Genomic DNA, 15,301 nt, shown 5'->3' on the forward strand with positions numbered 1-15,301 from the left:
TAAACACCCATGAAAACCAAAGTATCTTAACGTCAATAACATAAAATTTATAGTTGTGATATATGTATTATTCAAGATACTTCAAAACAAATAAAAATCGTGCATATAAATAGTTCAAGCAATGCATTGACTTTCACACGGGTTACCATTGAAAATCTAAGTTTACCCACAAACTCATATCTAAAAAAAAACCTTAGACAACAGTATAACAAGTGTGACTTCAAACAACTTAATATATATTCGTCTCATAGATCCAAATAAACTAAGTCAATTGTTAATCCATGAAAATGTATAGACTACTCACCTTAAATTGAGAAGCAAAACCAACTCCTACAAGTGAATTTGAATTCTCGCACTTCACTTCGTCGTCGACAACAACATGGTCACTTCTATCTTCTCCCACTTCTAAATAGCAACCCTCGCCAATTTCAAGAGAGAAACCGAGAGAGGGACCTAGACTTCCAGTGTGTGTGTGTGTTTTTTTCCCCCCTTTTTCTCCATTCTTAATCTTAACCCGAATGTAGAAAGGTAAGAGATGAGAGGACGAGGAAGATGAAGGAGGGAGAAGGACGGAGAACAAAAAGAGTGAGAGGAAGAAGATGAAAATAGAAAAGATAAACTATAGAGGGAGATGTTGTTGGGGTTTGTCTACACGAGTTTATTGTTCCTTAGTTATGTTTTGACTAATGTATTTTCTTTTGGCTTGATAACTATTTGTAATATTTGGATCAGTTCATGAATACAATGGTGGTTTATTGGAAAAAAAAAACCCCAGCAGTCATATTTTTTAACAATATATATATATATATATATATATATATATATATATATATATATATATATATATATATATATATATATATTTACACCATTAAAGGTAAATGTGCATCATCAATCATATTTGCCGCATGGTTCCTAAACTAAAATTGAGTCATCGATAAAAAAAAAAAAACCCAAATTTAGCCACATAAATAACGTAATTTTTTTTTAGCATTTGACACCACCATTGGGCCGGGGCAAACTTCTAAAATTAGAATGGATGAGAATGCTCTTATGTGAGCATAATGAAAATAGAATTACAGTCCTATCATAGTATATAAATACATTGAGGGTTGTTCTTTTTGTCTATCTATAACTTCATAATTGAGTTTTGTCCTTCTGTTAGTAATGAACATTATCAAACTTACAACTTAGTTATTAGTGGAGCAACCATTTTTCACCATTTTTTTTTCATTATTAAAAAGTGTAGAAGTGATTGAGAGATACATAAAAAACAATATTTCACTGTTGCGGGAGTGTAGCTGATGGGCGCGATTACTAAAGTATTTTACTAAACACTCGGGGTAAAATAGTAAAAACAAAAACATGTACCACAAAAATTGATGAAGTAGTAAAAGAGTATATAAATAGGTTAAATTATTAGGTAGTAACCATAAGACACATGAGAAAAAATAACATAAAAAGTGAATAAGTGATTGAGAGATACATAAAAAACAATATTTCACTATTGTGGAACTGTAGCTGAGGGAGCGATCACTAAAGTATTTTACTAAATACTTTGGGGTAAAATAGGAAAAACAAAAGCATGTACCACAAAAACTGACGAAGTAGTGAAAGAGCATATAAATAGGGTAAAATTATTAGGTAATAACCATAAGGCACAGGGGCAAAAATGGCATAAAAAATGGATAAATGATTGAGAGATACATAAAAAATAATATTTCACTGTTGCGGGACTATAGCTGAGGGGCGCTCGATTACTAAAGTATTTTACTAAACACTTAGGGTAAAATAGTAAAAACAAAAGCATGTACCACAAAAACTGACGAAGTAGTAAAAGAGTATATAAATAAAGTTAAATTATATTAGGTAATAACTATAAGGCATAGGGGCAAAAATGACATAAAAAGTGAAGAAATTATTGAGAGATACATAAAAACAATATTTCATTGTTGTGGGACTGTAGCTAAAGGGGGCGATCACTAAAGTATTTTACTAAATTAAACACTTGGGGTAAAATAGTAAAAACAAAAACATGTACCACAAAAATTGACAAAATAGTAAAAGAGTATATAAATAGAGTTAAATTATATTATGTATTAACCATAAGGCACAGGGGCAAAAATGGCATAAAAAGTGGCGCGATCACTAAAGTATTTTAGATTAGGTAATAACCCGAAAGCACATGGGCTAAAATGGCATAAAAAGTGGAGAAGTGATTGAGAGATACATAAAAATAATATTTCACTTTTGCAGGACTGTAGTTGAGGGGCGCAATCACTAAAGTATTTTAGATTTTTGGATTTTTAGGGGTAAAATCGTAATGTTATTGTTTTTGAATTGTATGCATTCATATTGTGGGTATAACGACTTTAAAGTTCCATAATAGAAACTTCTGCCCCTAGTGGACATATTGTGGGTATAACGACTTTTAAAATTTCATAATATAAACTTTTGCCCTTCTATTCGTTTCTGGACAAGAAGAGGTCACACTAAGATAGAAAAGAAATGTTTGAACAAATCTTAACAAATTTAGGGGAATGAGGGTTGGTATAGATGGAAACGCATAGATTCATCTTGTTCAAACAAAAAACAAATATACCACCAGCAAAACAAAGATACCACCAGCTACCAAGAACCCTAGAAAGCAAACCATTGAAGAACAAATAGCGCCTAGGCTTAAAGAGGTGATCAAGGCTGGTATTGAACCAGTTATAGTTTTTGATGGTTGTCAGACACCGATGAAACTAACGCAGAGTGCTAAATACGCGGCGTACGCATTCGTCTACGAATAAGCAAGAAGGTTCATAAGTCACTATTGTAATTCTCCCATTAAGGTTTTATAGGTTCCATATGAATTCGACTTCCATATAGCACATATGGGATCAACAGGGGAGATAGACTCTATAATCAGGTTTTTCAGGAACTACGATATAAAAAGTGTGGTAAATAGAACATATACCATAAAACTATGATATATTTCAACAACCATAAAAGGTGAACGTGCACCATCATATTTGCCACATGGTTTCTAAAACTAAAATAGAGTCATTGATAATTTTTTTGGTCAAATTTAGCCACAAAAATGTTAAATAGCGTAAAATTGTTTTTTAGCATTTGACACGACCATTGGGGCAAACTTCTAAAATTAGAATGGATGAGGATGCTCTTATGCGAGCATAATGAAAATATGATTATAGTCCTATCCTAGTATATAAACACACTAGCCTATCAAAAAAGATAAAAAAAATTCCAAACAAACTAAAGAAAAAAAAAACATAGCGCACCTGAAAAAGAAGTTTTTTTTTTTTTACAAGAAACCGATCGAATCAAATTTCATTGCAAGTAATCAAATTTTTAGAGAAGAAAATAAAATGTTTACTCGTAAAAACATTTTTGTTGGTTTTTATTTTTAAATAAAATGTTTACTCGTAAAAACTTTTTTTGTTGGGTTTAACTTTTTTTTTGGGTAGGAAGAGTTTCAATTCGAAATGACTGTTTTGGTTTAACCTAATTTTAGTAGTATATACTAAATATGACTCTCAAAGTATTTAATCAAATTTCTTTGTAAGTAGTCGAATTTTTAAGCCTTTTTTGTTGGGTTTAGCTATTTGTTTTGGGTAGGAAGAGTTTGCTTTGGTTTAACCTGTTTTTAGTAGTATATACTAAATAGGACTCTCAAAGTAATTTTTTAGCACAAATCCCGAAAAAATCAGGACCACCACTTAATCCCTTATAACTCTGCTTAAAAACTTAATTGTTTTGTATTATATTATAATTTAACCCGTGGCTACGCCACTCGAGTCATAATTAAATGAATACACGTAAATTTAACTTTTACAGTAGAATTACAATTTTTTTTTTCTTTTACATTTAAATTGAATTTGTTAGTGTCATTGTGATACCCTTAACTGAAAATGCCTTAGAAAATCATCTTAGCCGAGTATATGTATTGAGAACAATTTGTTCATCCAGAAGCGGAGTGTACGTAGACAACTTTAACTATTCATTATTTGTGTAATCCACATTCAATTTATACAAGTTCCTCAAATGGTAGGAGAAGTTATAGGGGTATTTAAACAATGAAACAATTATATAATTTAATATGTGAAATAACTACACCTGTTTGCGTGAAGAAAAGGAGTTTTGGAGGTTTTTAGTCGGGATTTTGGATGTTTAGTATGTTTGGGAGGTTTTTGTCTATTTTAGAGTATTAGGTAAATAGGACTCTTCAAGCAGACACTTTAGTATTAAATAAATAGGTTTTGGAGGTTTTTGTCTATTTTAGAGTATTAGTTAAATATGACTCTTCAAATAGACTCTTCAAGCATTAGCACATATCCCGGTGAAATCATGACCACTACTTAAACCCTTATAGCTTGCTTAAAATTGCGTTGTTTTGTATTATAGATTCGTACCGTGGTTTTGGCTTGATGATTTTCGTATAAGTTTTTTTTGGCGAGAATAAAAGGGTTTTGAAGGTTTAGTCAAGTTTTGGAGGTTTTTGTCTATTTTAGAGTATTAGGTAAATAATACTCTTCGAACATTAGGTAAATATGACTCTTCAAGTATTAGCAGAGATCCAGGTAAATAGGACTCTTCAAGCATAGATTGAAATATATAACATAAAAACATAACGTAACGTGGATGATGAATGGTAAGACTGTGGTTTTACAGAGAGATCACGAAGCATATTATGTTTCTAGAAGACGAAGGTGTTGTTCTTCTTAAAGCTATCAAGAATGTTAGATTAGTAGTGTTGTTTTTTATGCTCTCTGGTCCTTTGAGCATTAAATCATTTTAGCACTTGTAAATGATTGTTGTGTAGTTTTGATAAATGGCCAATGATAAATTTGACCTTTTTCTTCGTCTTAACACTATATGCTAGTCCATTCTTAAATCGAAGTACATGGACTGGCAGTAAAGTCACCACATTATATCATTATATTTTCAATGTGTAGTTTTATTTTTTTGGGGTGGGTGGGTATAGGTTCCAAACGTGATGTGTGAGAAGTGATTTGAAGGAAATAACACTAACAATGGTGCCTTGTGCCCTTACTTGATCCCTCCAAAATTAACATAGGATCAGCTGATATGCGTTGCTCATGGAGTGATAGATCCAACCTCAATATTGGAAATTCTCCGTTCATAAAACTGTGAAACAAACCCATAGGAGCAGGGATTCAACAAAACTACTCGCCAATGTTCACAAGATTGAAACCATTTGTATATATCTATTATCTATAGATTCATCCATTTATCCATTAGTATTTGAGTGTTGAGTCTGGAGGTACTTTGCCAACCTTGTGTTTACTTTAAAGAGAAAACAATGGTAAGTTATCCAGTATATATGTATATATTTTGCCAAAAATAACAACTGCAGATTTTGGGGAAAAAATTGGAAAAACAATTAGCAGCTTTTGGCCAAGCTTGTGTTTACTTTAAGGAGAAAACAATGGTAAGTTATCTTGTATATATTTTGCCAAAAATAACAAACACAGATTTTAGAAATAAAATTGGAAAAAATCCGGTCTATTAACAGCTTTTGGCTTGATGATTTTACTTTATGTTTTTTTGGGCGCAAAGAAAAATGGTTTTGAAGATTTAGTCAGGTTTTAGAGGTTTTTGTCTATTTTAAAGTATTAGGTAAATATGACTCTTCAAGCATTAGTAGAGATCCAGATGAATATGACTCTTTAAGCATTAGGTAAATACTAAATAAGACTCTTCAAGCATTAGCACGGATCTGGAGAAAATCAGGACCAAAGCTGTTTTGTATTATAGATTCAGGCGGTTATTTTTGCATAATTGAATTTTGGTTGGAAACGAAACAATTGGGGGCCACTAAAAAACGTGTACGTGGAAGCGTGAGAGTGTATTCTCTATAAGATATATGGGTCATCTCTCCCTCATTTTATGATTTCCCGCCAAAACGAAAGAAATGAAAATATCAGAGGTGTCGGTCGGAATGGAATCGGAGTTATTAATACTAGAAGAGATCGAATCGTCAATCAAAGAAGCCGAACGTGGCCATATTCTTCTTCACAATCTCCGCTCCGCTCTCTCTCGATTGACTACTGCTACTTTATCCAAATCCTCTAAACTTCAAATCTGGAAACTCAGTTACCGTCTCTGGAACGCCTGTGTAGATCTATCCAATTCCGGACCTACTACTACTACTACTACTACAAACATCGACGAAGAACAAGCTCATCTCCGTCAGATCTCAGCCGATCTCCTCCTTTTAGCCGGAGATGTTCCTGGTATTCCTTCTCCCGCTTTCAAAGCCGCCTCTTTCTTCTACAAAACCGGCTCCATCTGGCACGATCTAAACAAATTCGACCGAGCCTCCACTTGTTTCGACCGAGCCACTGATCTCACTACCAAAATCGATGCCTCCGATGCGGAGGAACACAGGCTTCTGTTGGATATCAACATTGCCAGGTCACGGACTTCGTGGCAATTATCTGATTCAGGTAGAAATCTCGCTATTAATTTACTCAATCGTTCCAAAAGCTTGCTGTTTAGGTCTCCAGATAGTTATAGGCTACTTGCCAATCAGTATTTGTTGTTTGGGAAGTTTTTTCTCTCCACGGAAAATCCCAATTCCAATGCCGCCGCTTCGATTACTGAAGCTTTGAAACTCATGAACGAAGCTTTGGATTTGTGTGACAAGGGTTTGAGGGTTGCCAAGAGGCAAGATGAGACTCTGGCTATTAAGAATGTCAAGTCTAAGACCTTGAGGTTCATGGCTGCGGCGCATTTGCAGGCCGAAGAGTTTGAGAGCCTTCTCAAGTGTATTAAGGTCTTGAGAGAAGGCGGCGGGGAACAGCACCCTTGTTTACCTGTCTTGGCTATGAAGGGATGGTTGGGTTTGGGAAGGTATGCCGATGCTGAAAAGGAGCTCAGGGGTATGGTCATTAACAAAGGGATTCCTGAGACTATTTGGGTCTCCGCCGTCGAGGCCTACTTTCTAGCTTCCGGAGTCGCAGGGGCCGAGACTGCTAAAAGTTTGTTTCTGGGACTCTTGGGGAGGTGCCACGTTAGTGCCAGTGCAGCTGTCAGGGTGGCCCATAGGGTGGTTGGCAGTGGAGGCGAAGGTTCTCGGGTGAGAGCAAAGGTCGTGGCTGAATTGGTATCTGACGACAGGGTGATGTCCCTTTTTGCTGCAGACGAAGCGGCAAAGGAGAGGACAGCAATGCACGCCGTCCTGTGGAATTGGTTAGTTTGTTACAACATGCCTTTAGCTAGAAACATTGCAGAACATTCAATCTCAATATTCCATACTGTTTTGTATGTTTCTTTCCGTATATCCGTCACCAGTCGCCACCACACACATTAGGTATAGACACACCATGTTTGTCAATTATGCACGTCAAGGACTTCTTCCGTTGCAACTTTGCCTTACAGAGATAAGACGGTTTCCTGCATACTTCTCACTATTTAAACCATTATACACTTATGCCCTACTAGGTAGCGCTTCAACGGCGATCCTATGAACATAGGTGTAGTAAAAGCTTCTTTTACGAACACTCTTAGTTACCATCTAAACTACAGAATCCTGTTTTGATATGTAATTTGCAGTGGAGCCGATCATTTCAGATTGAAGGATTATGAGACAGGAGCAGAAATGTTCGAAAAATCAATGCTTTATGTCCCTCACAATGTGGAGAACCGAATTCTCAGAGCTAAATGTTTCAGAGTCTTGTGTCTATGCCACCTAGGTCTCTCCCACCTTGATCAAGCTCAAGAATATATCAACCAAGCTGAACAGGTAAGACTTATTTTGAAAAGCTATATAGCATTATAGTTTGCATACATTGGCAGGACAGATCCTCATTTCTTGTGATGCTTTCCTTTTCTGCAGCTTCATCCCAACATCGCCTGTGCATTTCTCAAGGTATATCTCTTGAAATATTGTTGCCCCCTAAAATTCACCCATTCAATAACTTAAGCTGCTAATTTTGAATTGCATTACTGAAAAAAGTTACTACCAATTATGTAAGCATTTGGCCACCGAGGAGTCTGTTGCATTACTAGTTATCACTTTCAATTGTTAGTTATCTCATTTTTCTTTTGGACATTTGTAGTTCAAGATCTACCTTCAGAAAAATGACGAAAAAGGTGCCATTAGTCAGTTGCAGTCTATGATGTCTTGCCATGACTTCACGTCAGACTTCCTCACTTTGTCGGCCCATGAATCCATAGCCTCAAAGGCCCTTACGGTTGCCATTGCTTCTCTATCCAATCTGCTAAGTTTATATTTTCCAGGAAAACCAATGCCTACACCAGAAGTAGTAGTAATCCGCACTCTGGTCACAGTCCTCTCACAGGGGCCAGGCAATGAACGTGAAGTCCTCAAGTTCACAAAGCAGGCCCGAGCACGTATGGTTGAGGTCAGCCCTGAGCGGTTCTTTGGGAAGGGGGAGGTCGGGAGACGTGAAAGAAATTGGTTTGCAGTAAACTCATGGAACACTGGGACAAGAGCTGGTAGAGAAGGGAAGTATGAAATATGTACTGAATTTCTTGAGTTGGCATCTGAATTCTATGGCGCAGCAATCAGTGGTGAAGAGGAAGAAAATAATACTATGGTTTGCAAGTCACTGATCTTAAGTGTATCTGCTATGATCGTACTGGAAAAGCAAGATAGTTCTGCTGCATTAATGGATTCTGATGTGAAACGAGCACTCAAGCTGCTTGACAGGGCTGGGAAGGTATGGAAAATAGAAAATTTTATCTTGTCACACCCAATTAGCTTGATACTGTCTTCACTTGTCTGCATTTGAATTCCAATGCCTTAGTTACCTCTTCGCATTACCTGGCATGCTTAAGTGCTTAAACTCGTTATCTACCAAAAACTGAAGTGCTGACAATGCTGCCTTCATAACCTTTGCTCTGAGATGAATGTAAAATTTGTTAGATCTTCAAATACCAAGACAGAGTTTCTATACTTTATTTTTTATCCTTAACTTGTCATTTTACACTACTAGTCTATCCACTAAATTGATGCGTCAAGCATTCAGGATAGTCAATAGTGTAATAAGATGTCTTTCTTGTTCTGTCTGATGGCGAAGGGATCAAAGATGCAACTTAAATTTGTTGATCAATCCTCCTTGACGTCCTTTTGGTGATATGGCTTGGTCTGACAGTAGCGTTATCGTAAGAATAGTTTAATGTTATCCAACTACTTGAATATACATCAAATTTATTTATTCCCATTTATGTATGTATGCAGATACTGATGTCGATCTCATTGGGGACTCAACGAGGTGACGATCCCACTGTAATTGAACCCAGTTTCTTCTTCGTATACACTTTGAACGCTTATGATCTTCGAGGCAGGCTTGCTGATACTGAACAGCAACAACTCATCTTGATAAAGAACTTTGCATCCTCAAAGATGTGCACCCCCCAGTATCTCCTTCAGATTGGCCTCAATTCGTCACAAGGCCCACGAGCAAACCTTCTTGTTGCCGACTATGCTCTCAATACCTGCCTCTCCACCCTCCTTTCTTCCCCATCTCCCGACTACAAAACTGTTGCCCTTATTGTGCGGAAACTAATTGGGCTTGCTGGGTTTAAGAAAGGAGATGCAGAGGATGAGGCATTTGGTGTCTATAAGCAGGCATATCAGATCATAATAGGGCTGAAGGAGGGGGAATATCCATCTGAAGAGGCAAAATGGCTCTCCATGACTGCATGGAATCGTGCAGCACTACCTGTACGACTTGGGCAGAAGGCTAATGCAAACAGATGGATGAGGATTGGGTTGGAGTTTTCTCAGCGTATGTCCGAGATGGTAAAGTACACTGGAAGTATGGAGCAGTTCCTTACTAGCTTTGAGCAGAAATTCAATGGCCGGGATGATGGTTAGAGTTGACATCAAAAGTTATCTTCTTACTTGTATATCTTTGTGTCTTTAAGAAAGATCAGTGGATCGCTGTGATACTTGTGTTAGGGAGGTGTTTCCTGGTATGCTGAAAAATATTGCAGAAAATTAGGATACAAACATGAGAAATGTCAGCTGGACTACAAAGAATTTTGTATTTGATATAACCAATAGAAGTTGAAAGAAACATTTGGAGATTCGGAGAAGAATCCTAACCTCCTTGTAGTTGTGGAATGGGAATCTACAGACGAACATGATAGATAGATTGAAAAATCTTTCAGGCTCTTGCAGGAATTACATGTCCAGTTGATGCGGTCTTAAAAGACTTAGTAGATTTAGAGTGTTTTACTACAACCATTTTGGAATGAGTTGACCACAAATTCGGCCTAACCCGTGATTTCACGAACTCTTGCCTGGACCTAGTCTCATAAACTTCTCAATAACTTCTCAATGTAAACCACAAAAACAGGAAAAAAACTTCTTAAGTCTCTGTTACTCCGTAGAGCATAAAATCAACAAAGGAATTAATGTGGACAAAACAATGATATTAAATTAACTGAATGACACATGCAAATGCTAAACACCTTCGGAATCGATTTATCTGTTTGACGTATCACACGTATAGATTTTTTTACATCTAGGTTTAACTTATTTCCTAATTGATGAATCGGCAGTGTTAGCAACTGAGGGTGTAGCTGCATCATGATGCCAAGTTAGGTCTTAAATTTTTTTGGTACTTACATGTTATGATTTACTAGCTAGCACTACCCTCTCCCCTATATTTTTAAATTCATAATATTATTAAACTGATAGGGATTTTCAAGACTAGTATGATAGTTACGTCCATCAACTTACTGACCATATTATCATGCTCACTACTTCTTAACACCAAGCTATTTCTATCAGTAGCCTGTTAGCTGTTTCACTTGACTCTCTGCTCAAGGTATCTCCTCTTTCAATGCTCAGCTTAGTGTCCAGAAAAGAGATCGGTGGAAGATGACAAGATGTGGCAAATGGGAATCACAACAATCAGAACTCAAGGGACAAATACCACAATACAGTCAAAATTACATTATCTTATTTCAATGTGAGAATACAGTGGATTGGGTGTACGCTACCCCACAAAGATTACAACCAAGATAACTCATTCTGTAACAGTTTCATTGTGTCAAGGTCAAAATCTGTAACTGGAGATGCTTATACTTTGGCGCTCCTAATATAGATGCATCAATCATATCCTTCTGAACCTGCTTTACATTCGAGATCAGCAAAGATTTCTCAATTATTCTCCTTGGATTGATGTGCATTTACTTTCTTCAATTGCTTAGGTTCTGATATTTAGATAAAAGACGCTTCAGCGTGAGTCCTTAAGCTCATGCTCAATCACTAGAAGGGGAATACTGACTTAAGAATGTGGTCTAGGGAGAAATTTTGAGGTAGTGTCAAAGGGACATTCAACTGTAGCTCGATACTGCAGCACCTAAACTGCAAACATCCGCTTATATTCGTTGTTCAAAAGCTCAGAATCTGAAACCACAGACATCGAAAACGAGAGGGACCTACTCTCTGAGGCTCTTCTTATGTTCCTCATACTAGACTCCTCCATTCTGTGCATGATCACACAATAACACATAGAACCAAGGGTAGTCAGCATTATCAAACTTCCGATCACCGTTGCATACACTGCCAGCCAACGGGCTTGGCGCCCCACCACAATATATGAGAGAGAAATGAAAGCCACTGATATAAATAGGCATGCCAGCCACATGAGCTTGTTGATCACAAACATTAGTTGCTTCTTTGCCTTCTGCTCAATCACAATCAGAGATGTCTGGACCACAACTACGGCCAACGAGATGAAGAGGGCCACAGAATCACAAATCACAAAGATGATAAATGCTGCATTATTAGCAATGTAAGCTTGCCCAAGTGAGAGACCAGGAACTCTATTCTCAACGTACTGTCCTGGCACAGTGAAAATGGCAGCAAAAGCAACTGTTGCAATGAGAACAGCGACAACTGTGGCAGAATTAATGGCATTATTGAGACCACTTATGTGCAACTTCTTGAGCCTCTTAGCAATCTTCTGTACACGCACCCCGGTCTGACGGGTCTGTTGTAGTTGGGATTGTACATCATGTTTTATGTCACTAACTGTCTGCTTCAGTTGCTTTGCAGTACTCGGAGGATTGGCACATTCCTTAGCAATCAAAGCACCGGCTTCTCTCAAAATAGAGGCAATCTCAGAATTTTCAGACTTCTCAGCAACATCTAGTGCGGTCTCACCAGCCTTGTTTATGGCATTGACTTTAATATTCTTACTAGACAATAAGCAGCAGACTATCTGCAATCACAGAATGCCATTTAGTACGGTTAAGAAAAATTTAAGTTCAGCTAATCAAATTTGTGGTAAATGAGTGTAAGTAATTCAAGCTTATCAAACCTAATATACTTTTTAATCTCAATTCTGGTCCTCCCTATTGGTATGATCAAGCGGGTTATCCGTCTTTGTACCACTCCCTAGCTAAATGGCCTTCAGCCACAAGATTAGTTTCATGCCATGTAGATCTTATAGCAACACCTGAGTAAAGTAATTCATACTCCCAGCTAGTACATACAGTTTGTCATTTCTAGTGCAACTAACAAATTTGTAGTTTACTTCTTCATTGATATATCATCTTTCTTTATTCTCTAAAATCAATTACAGGTTGCGAGGAAGTAAACAAAAACGGTTCACAGTTTGGATTGAGTTGAAACTTCTAATTACAAACCAGTAACTTTTAAACCTCTCTCATGATGTGCTGCATAAGTGAGAAGATGAAGAAAGCCCAGAATGTAGACAGATAGAAAGAGCTTACATTACCCTAAGTGTGCAACAAAATTCTAGCTTATTGGTTATCACAGACACCACAAAATCTAGCAGTAACAAAACAGAAACACCTGCAGCCTTTTTCAAAAACTGAAACAACCACTAAATATGAGATGAAAAAAATTGGAGACCACCTGATTGCGACCCTTCCTTGTTGCAATATGCAATGCCGTGTTTCCCTTGTTGTCTTCCAAACAAACAACTGAAGAATCGGGTTTAAGCAATTCGAGCACGATTTCTACATTTTTCCCTTTAACTGCCATGTGCAGTGCCGTTTGGCCTTTCTTGTCTATCCTAAAGCCAGCAGTTGGATCCTTGTCTGCGAGGGATTTCACAATGTCCAGGTACCCCATCCTCGCTACAGAATGGAGGACAGTCTTACCATTACTTCGGGCTATCTTAGCAAGATCTCTGTCAGTTTCTAAAAGAAGATTGACAATATCAGCGTACCCTTGAGTGGCAGCTGTATGCAATGCCGTGGAATTAGACGAATCCGTGGTCATGGCCAATTCAGGGAAAGGATGCAGAAGCTCCTTCAACACTTCTGCAAAACCACGAGAAACGTAAAAATACGTTTATGAACAAAGGAACAACATAACCTGCTATATAATGAAAAACAAGCTCCTCTATCAACATAAGAATACTGCAAGAAGCCAAGAACAATCAACCACGCTGAAAAATCTGAAAATCCAGGTGGACTTGGGATTTATTAGAATACTTTATGACTCTAAATTTTGTAGCCCACTCTAGAAATTACTTTTATGTAGCTAGGGGTATTCTCAAGAACTGAGAACTTGATAAATCACCTAGAGTTAATCTAAGCATGATTTATGCAGCTGTAGTGGGCAATTCCTCCTCAATGTTCATTGACTTCCATCTGCCTATCTCATGGCAGTGAATGATTGCGGGAGTTATGTAAACTTAAATGCTTGTGATCTCCCAAAATGTCCACAAGATTGGCAAAGTAAGTACAGCGGAAGCAGAGTCTGCATACCCCCTGCCAAAGTAGGTGACTCTCAGAAATGTCTTTGTTGGTATCCACAACCTAGTAATAGATAATTATTTTCATTATGTATCGTATATCTCTTATGACATGAAAAAGTCCAAAGAGACTGATAAATAAATGATTCTATCTGTTTACCACCCCAGGTATTGGCACTGAGTCTAAATTCATTAGCTGCAATTCGAGCAAAAAAGACTGGCACATTTTGAAATTGCTTCCATCACGCTCTGCGTTGAACCTAGGGTTTTCATTGATGATATTATGCTATGTCATTCTACGATTCATATCAAATGCTCTTTAAATGCATAAGAGCAGACACAAGTATAATTAGAACGGGAGTAACATAAGAAAAGCTGATAAGAAAATGTCAATAGTATAAAAAAAAAAAGGAGAAATAGAGGGGAGGGGAAGAAATCTACCAAGATGGCCATTCTTGGCAGCAACATGAAAGGAATCATAACCATTGTTGGCAGGGATGGAAGCAATTTGAGGGTCTAAATGCTTTAGGAGGTCGGTAACAATGAGAGCATGGCCGGACTCGGCAGCAACATAAAGGGCGGTCTCGCCATCCTGGTTTTGGTTTGAGAGCAATTGTTGAGGAGTAGTAGTAGAACCGGCGTGAAGGAGGATCTCTTTAACTTTGATTAGATTGGCGGCCCGGCAAGCCTGGTGAAGAGGGGTGTCACCCTTCTTACCAGGGGAGGGTTTGTTCTTCCTTTTCTCACGGAAGCTCTGCTGCTTGTCAATGGCAATGCGAAAACTCTTCTGCTTCTCCATGATGATTCCCCGAAAGCTCTGCTGTTTCTCCATGATAATCCCTCCAACCCCACGGAAGCTCTTCTGTTTGTCCATGCCACTACCAGTGCGGAAACTTTTCTGTTTCTCCATCATCAAATCAGTTTCATAAACTGATGAATCAATATTCCTTGAATAAAAAGACTAGTAGATTCTTCTTCTTCTTCTTCTTCTTCTACTCAAACTGATTCATGAGATCCATCTATCTATCTATCTTCCCATTCCCTTTGTTTCTTTATTGAACAGTGCACTTGACACAGATAATAAAGTATAGAATTGAAAGAAAAGAAACAAGCTTTGCTACTGTTGTTTGGAATGAGAGTAGTGCTCAATCAATAATCAATGAATCCAAAAGGAAAAAAACAAATAAAAGCTCCACTTTTTCTTTCTTTTTTCCCAAAGATGAGATGATGAAATGAATCGTAGCCATTTGCTATCAGCGTGAGGTGGGGTAACTACTGAAACTCAGTCACTCAGTCAGCAGTGGAAAAGAAGCAGACGCAACTCCAACTCCACTCTTTTGTCCAAAAGTCCAAGTCCAAGTCCAAGTTACCCACCAAACATAAGGAGACCCCCAACGTCAAATTTCTTCTACTTGTTGACCCCTACCGTCCAACACACGTTTTTTTTTTTACCTATTGTAACGGCTTCATCCAAAATTATTCGTCCATTTGGTTAGTGTTTCTATTTTAGAGCATTCCCAATGGGCAAGTCATTCTTTTCCCTCTCTTCCCAATGGGCAAGT

General features: G+C 37.5%; 2 protein-coding genes across 2 annotated transcripts; one reads left to right on the forward strand and one right to left on the reverse strand.

The window, feature by feature from the left end:
* The first annotated feature begins 5,855 nt into the window (after nt 1-5,855).
* On the forward strand, nt 5,856-10,098 carry LOC147473273 (TPR repeat-containing protein ZIP4-like). The gene is made up of 5 exons (XM_086587630.1): nt 5,856-7,221; nt 7,585-7,774; nt 7,868-7,900; nt 8,091-8,714; nt 9,236-10,098. Exons 1-5 carry the CDS (start codon nt 5,942-5,944, stop codon nt 9,872-9,874), a joined length of 2,766 nt encoding a protein of 921 aa, XP_086443756.1. The 5' UTR covers nt 5,856-5,941; the 3' UTR covers nt 9,875-10,098.
* An 837-nt stretch (nt 10,099-10,935) lies between these two features.
* On the reverse strand, nt 10,936-15,088 carry LOC147473274 (ankyrin repeat-containing protein At5g02620-like). The gene is made up of 3 exons (XM_086587631.1): nt 14,181-15,088; nt 12,893-13,302; nt 10,936-12,233 (listed from the first exon to the last, which is right to left on the reverse strand). The coding sequence occupies exons 1-3, from the start codon at nt 14,650-14,652 to the stop codon at nt 11,370-11,372; spliced, it is 1,746 nt and encodes a 581-aa protein (XP_086443757.1). The 5' UTR covers nt 14,653-15,088; the 3' UTR covers nt 10,936-11,369.
* Nucleotides 15,089-15,301: the final 213 nt, after the last annotated feature.

This window comes from Coptis chinensis, unplaced genomic scaffold, assembly GCF_015680905.1.
Source record: "Coptis chinensis isolate HL-2020 unplaced genomic scaffold, ASM1568090v1 utg2885_pilon_pilon, whole genome shotgun sequence".
Taxonomy (NCBI): Eukaryota; Viridiplantae; Streptophyta; class Magnoliopsida; order Ranunculales; family Ranunculaceae; genus Coptis; species Coptis chinensis.

Coding starts and splice junctions, on each gene's coding strand:
- LOC147473273 (XM_086587630.1), top strand. CDS start 5,942: ATGAAAATATCAGAGGTGTCGGTCGGAATGGAATCGGAGTTATTAATA. Junction 7,222..7,584: donor CACGCCGTCCTGTGGAATTG/GTTAGTTTGTTA, acceptor TGTAATTTGCAG/TGGAGCCGATCATTTCAGAT. Junction 7,901..8,090: donor TCGCCTGTGCATTTCTCAAG/GTATATCTCTTG, acceptor GGACATTTGTAG/TTCAAGATCTACCTTCAGAA.
- LOC147473274 (XM_086587631.1), bottom strand. CDS start 14,652: ATGATGGAGAAACAGAAAAGTTTCCGCACTGGTAGTGGCATGGACAAA. Junction 13,303..14,180: donor TGCCAAGAATGGCCATCTTG/GTAGATTTCTTC, acceptor GTGGTTTTGCAG/AAGTGTTGAAGGAGCTTCTG. Junction 12,234..12,892: donor CAAGGAAGGGTCGCAATCAG/GTGGTCTCCAAT, acceptor CTGTGATTGCAG/ATAGTCTGCTGCTTATTGTC.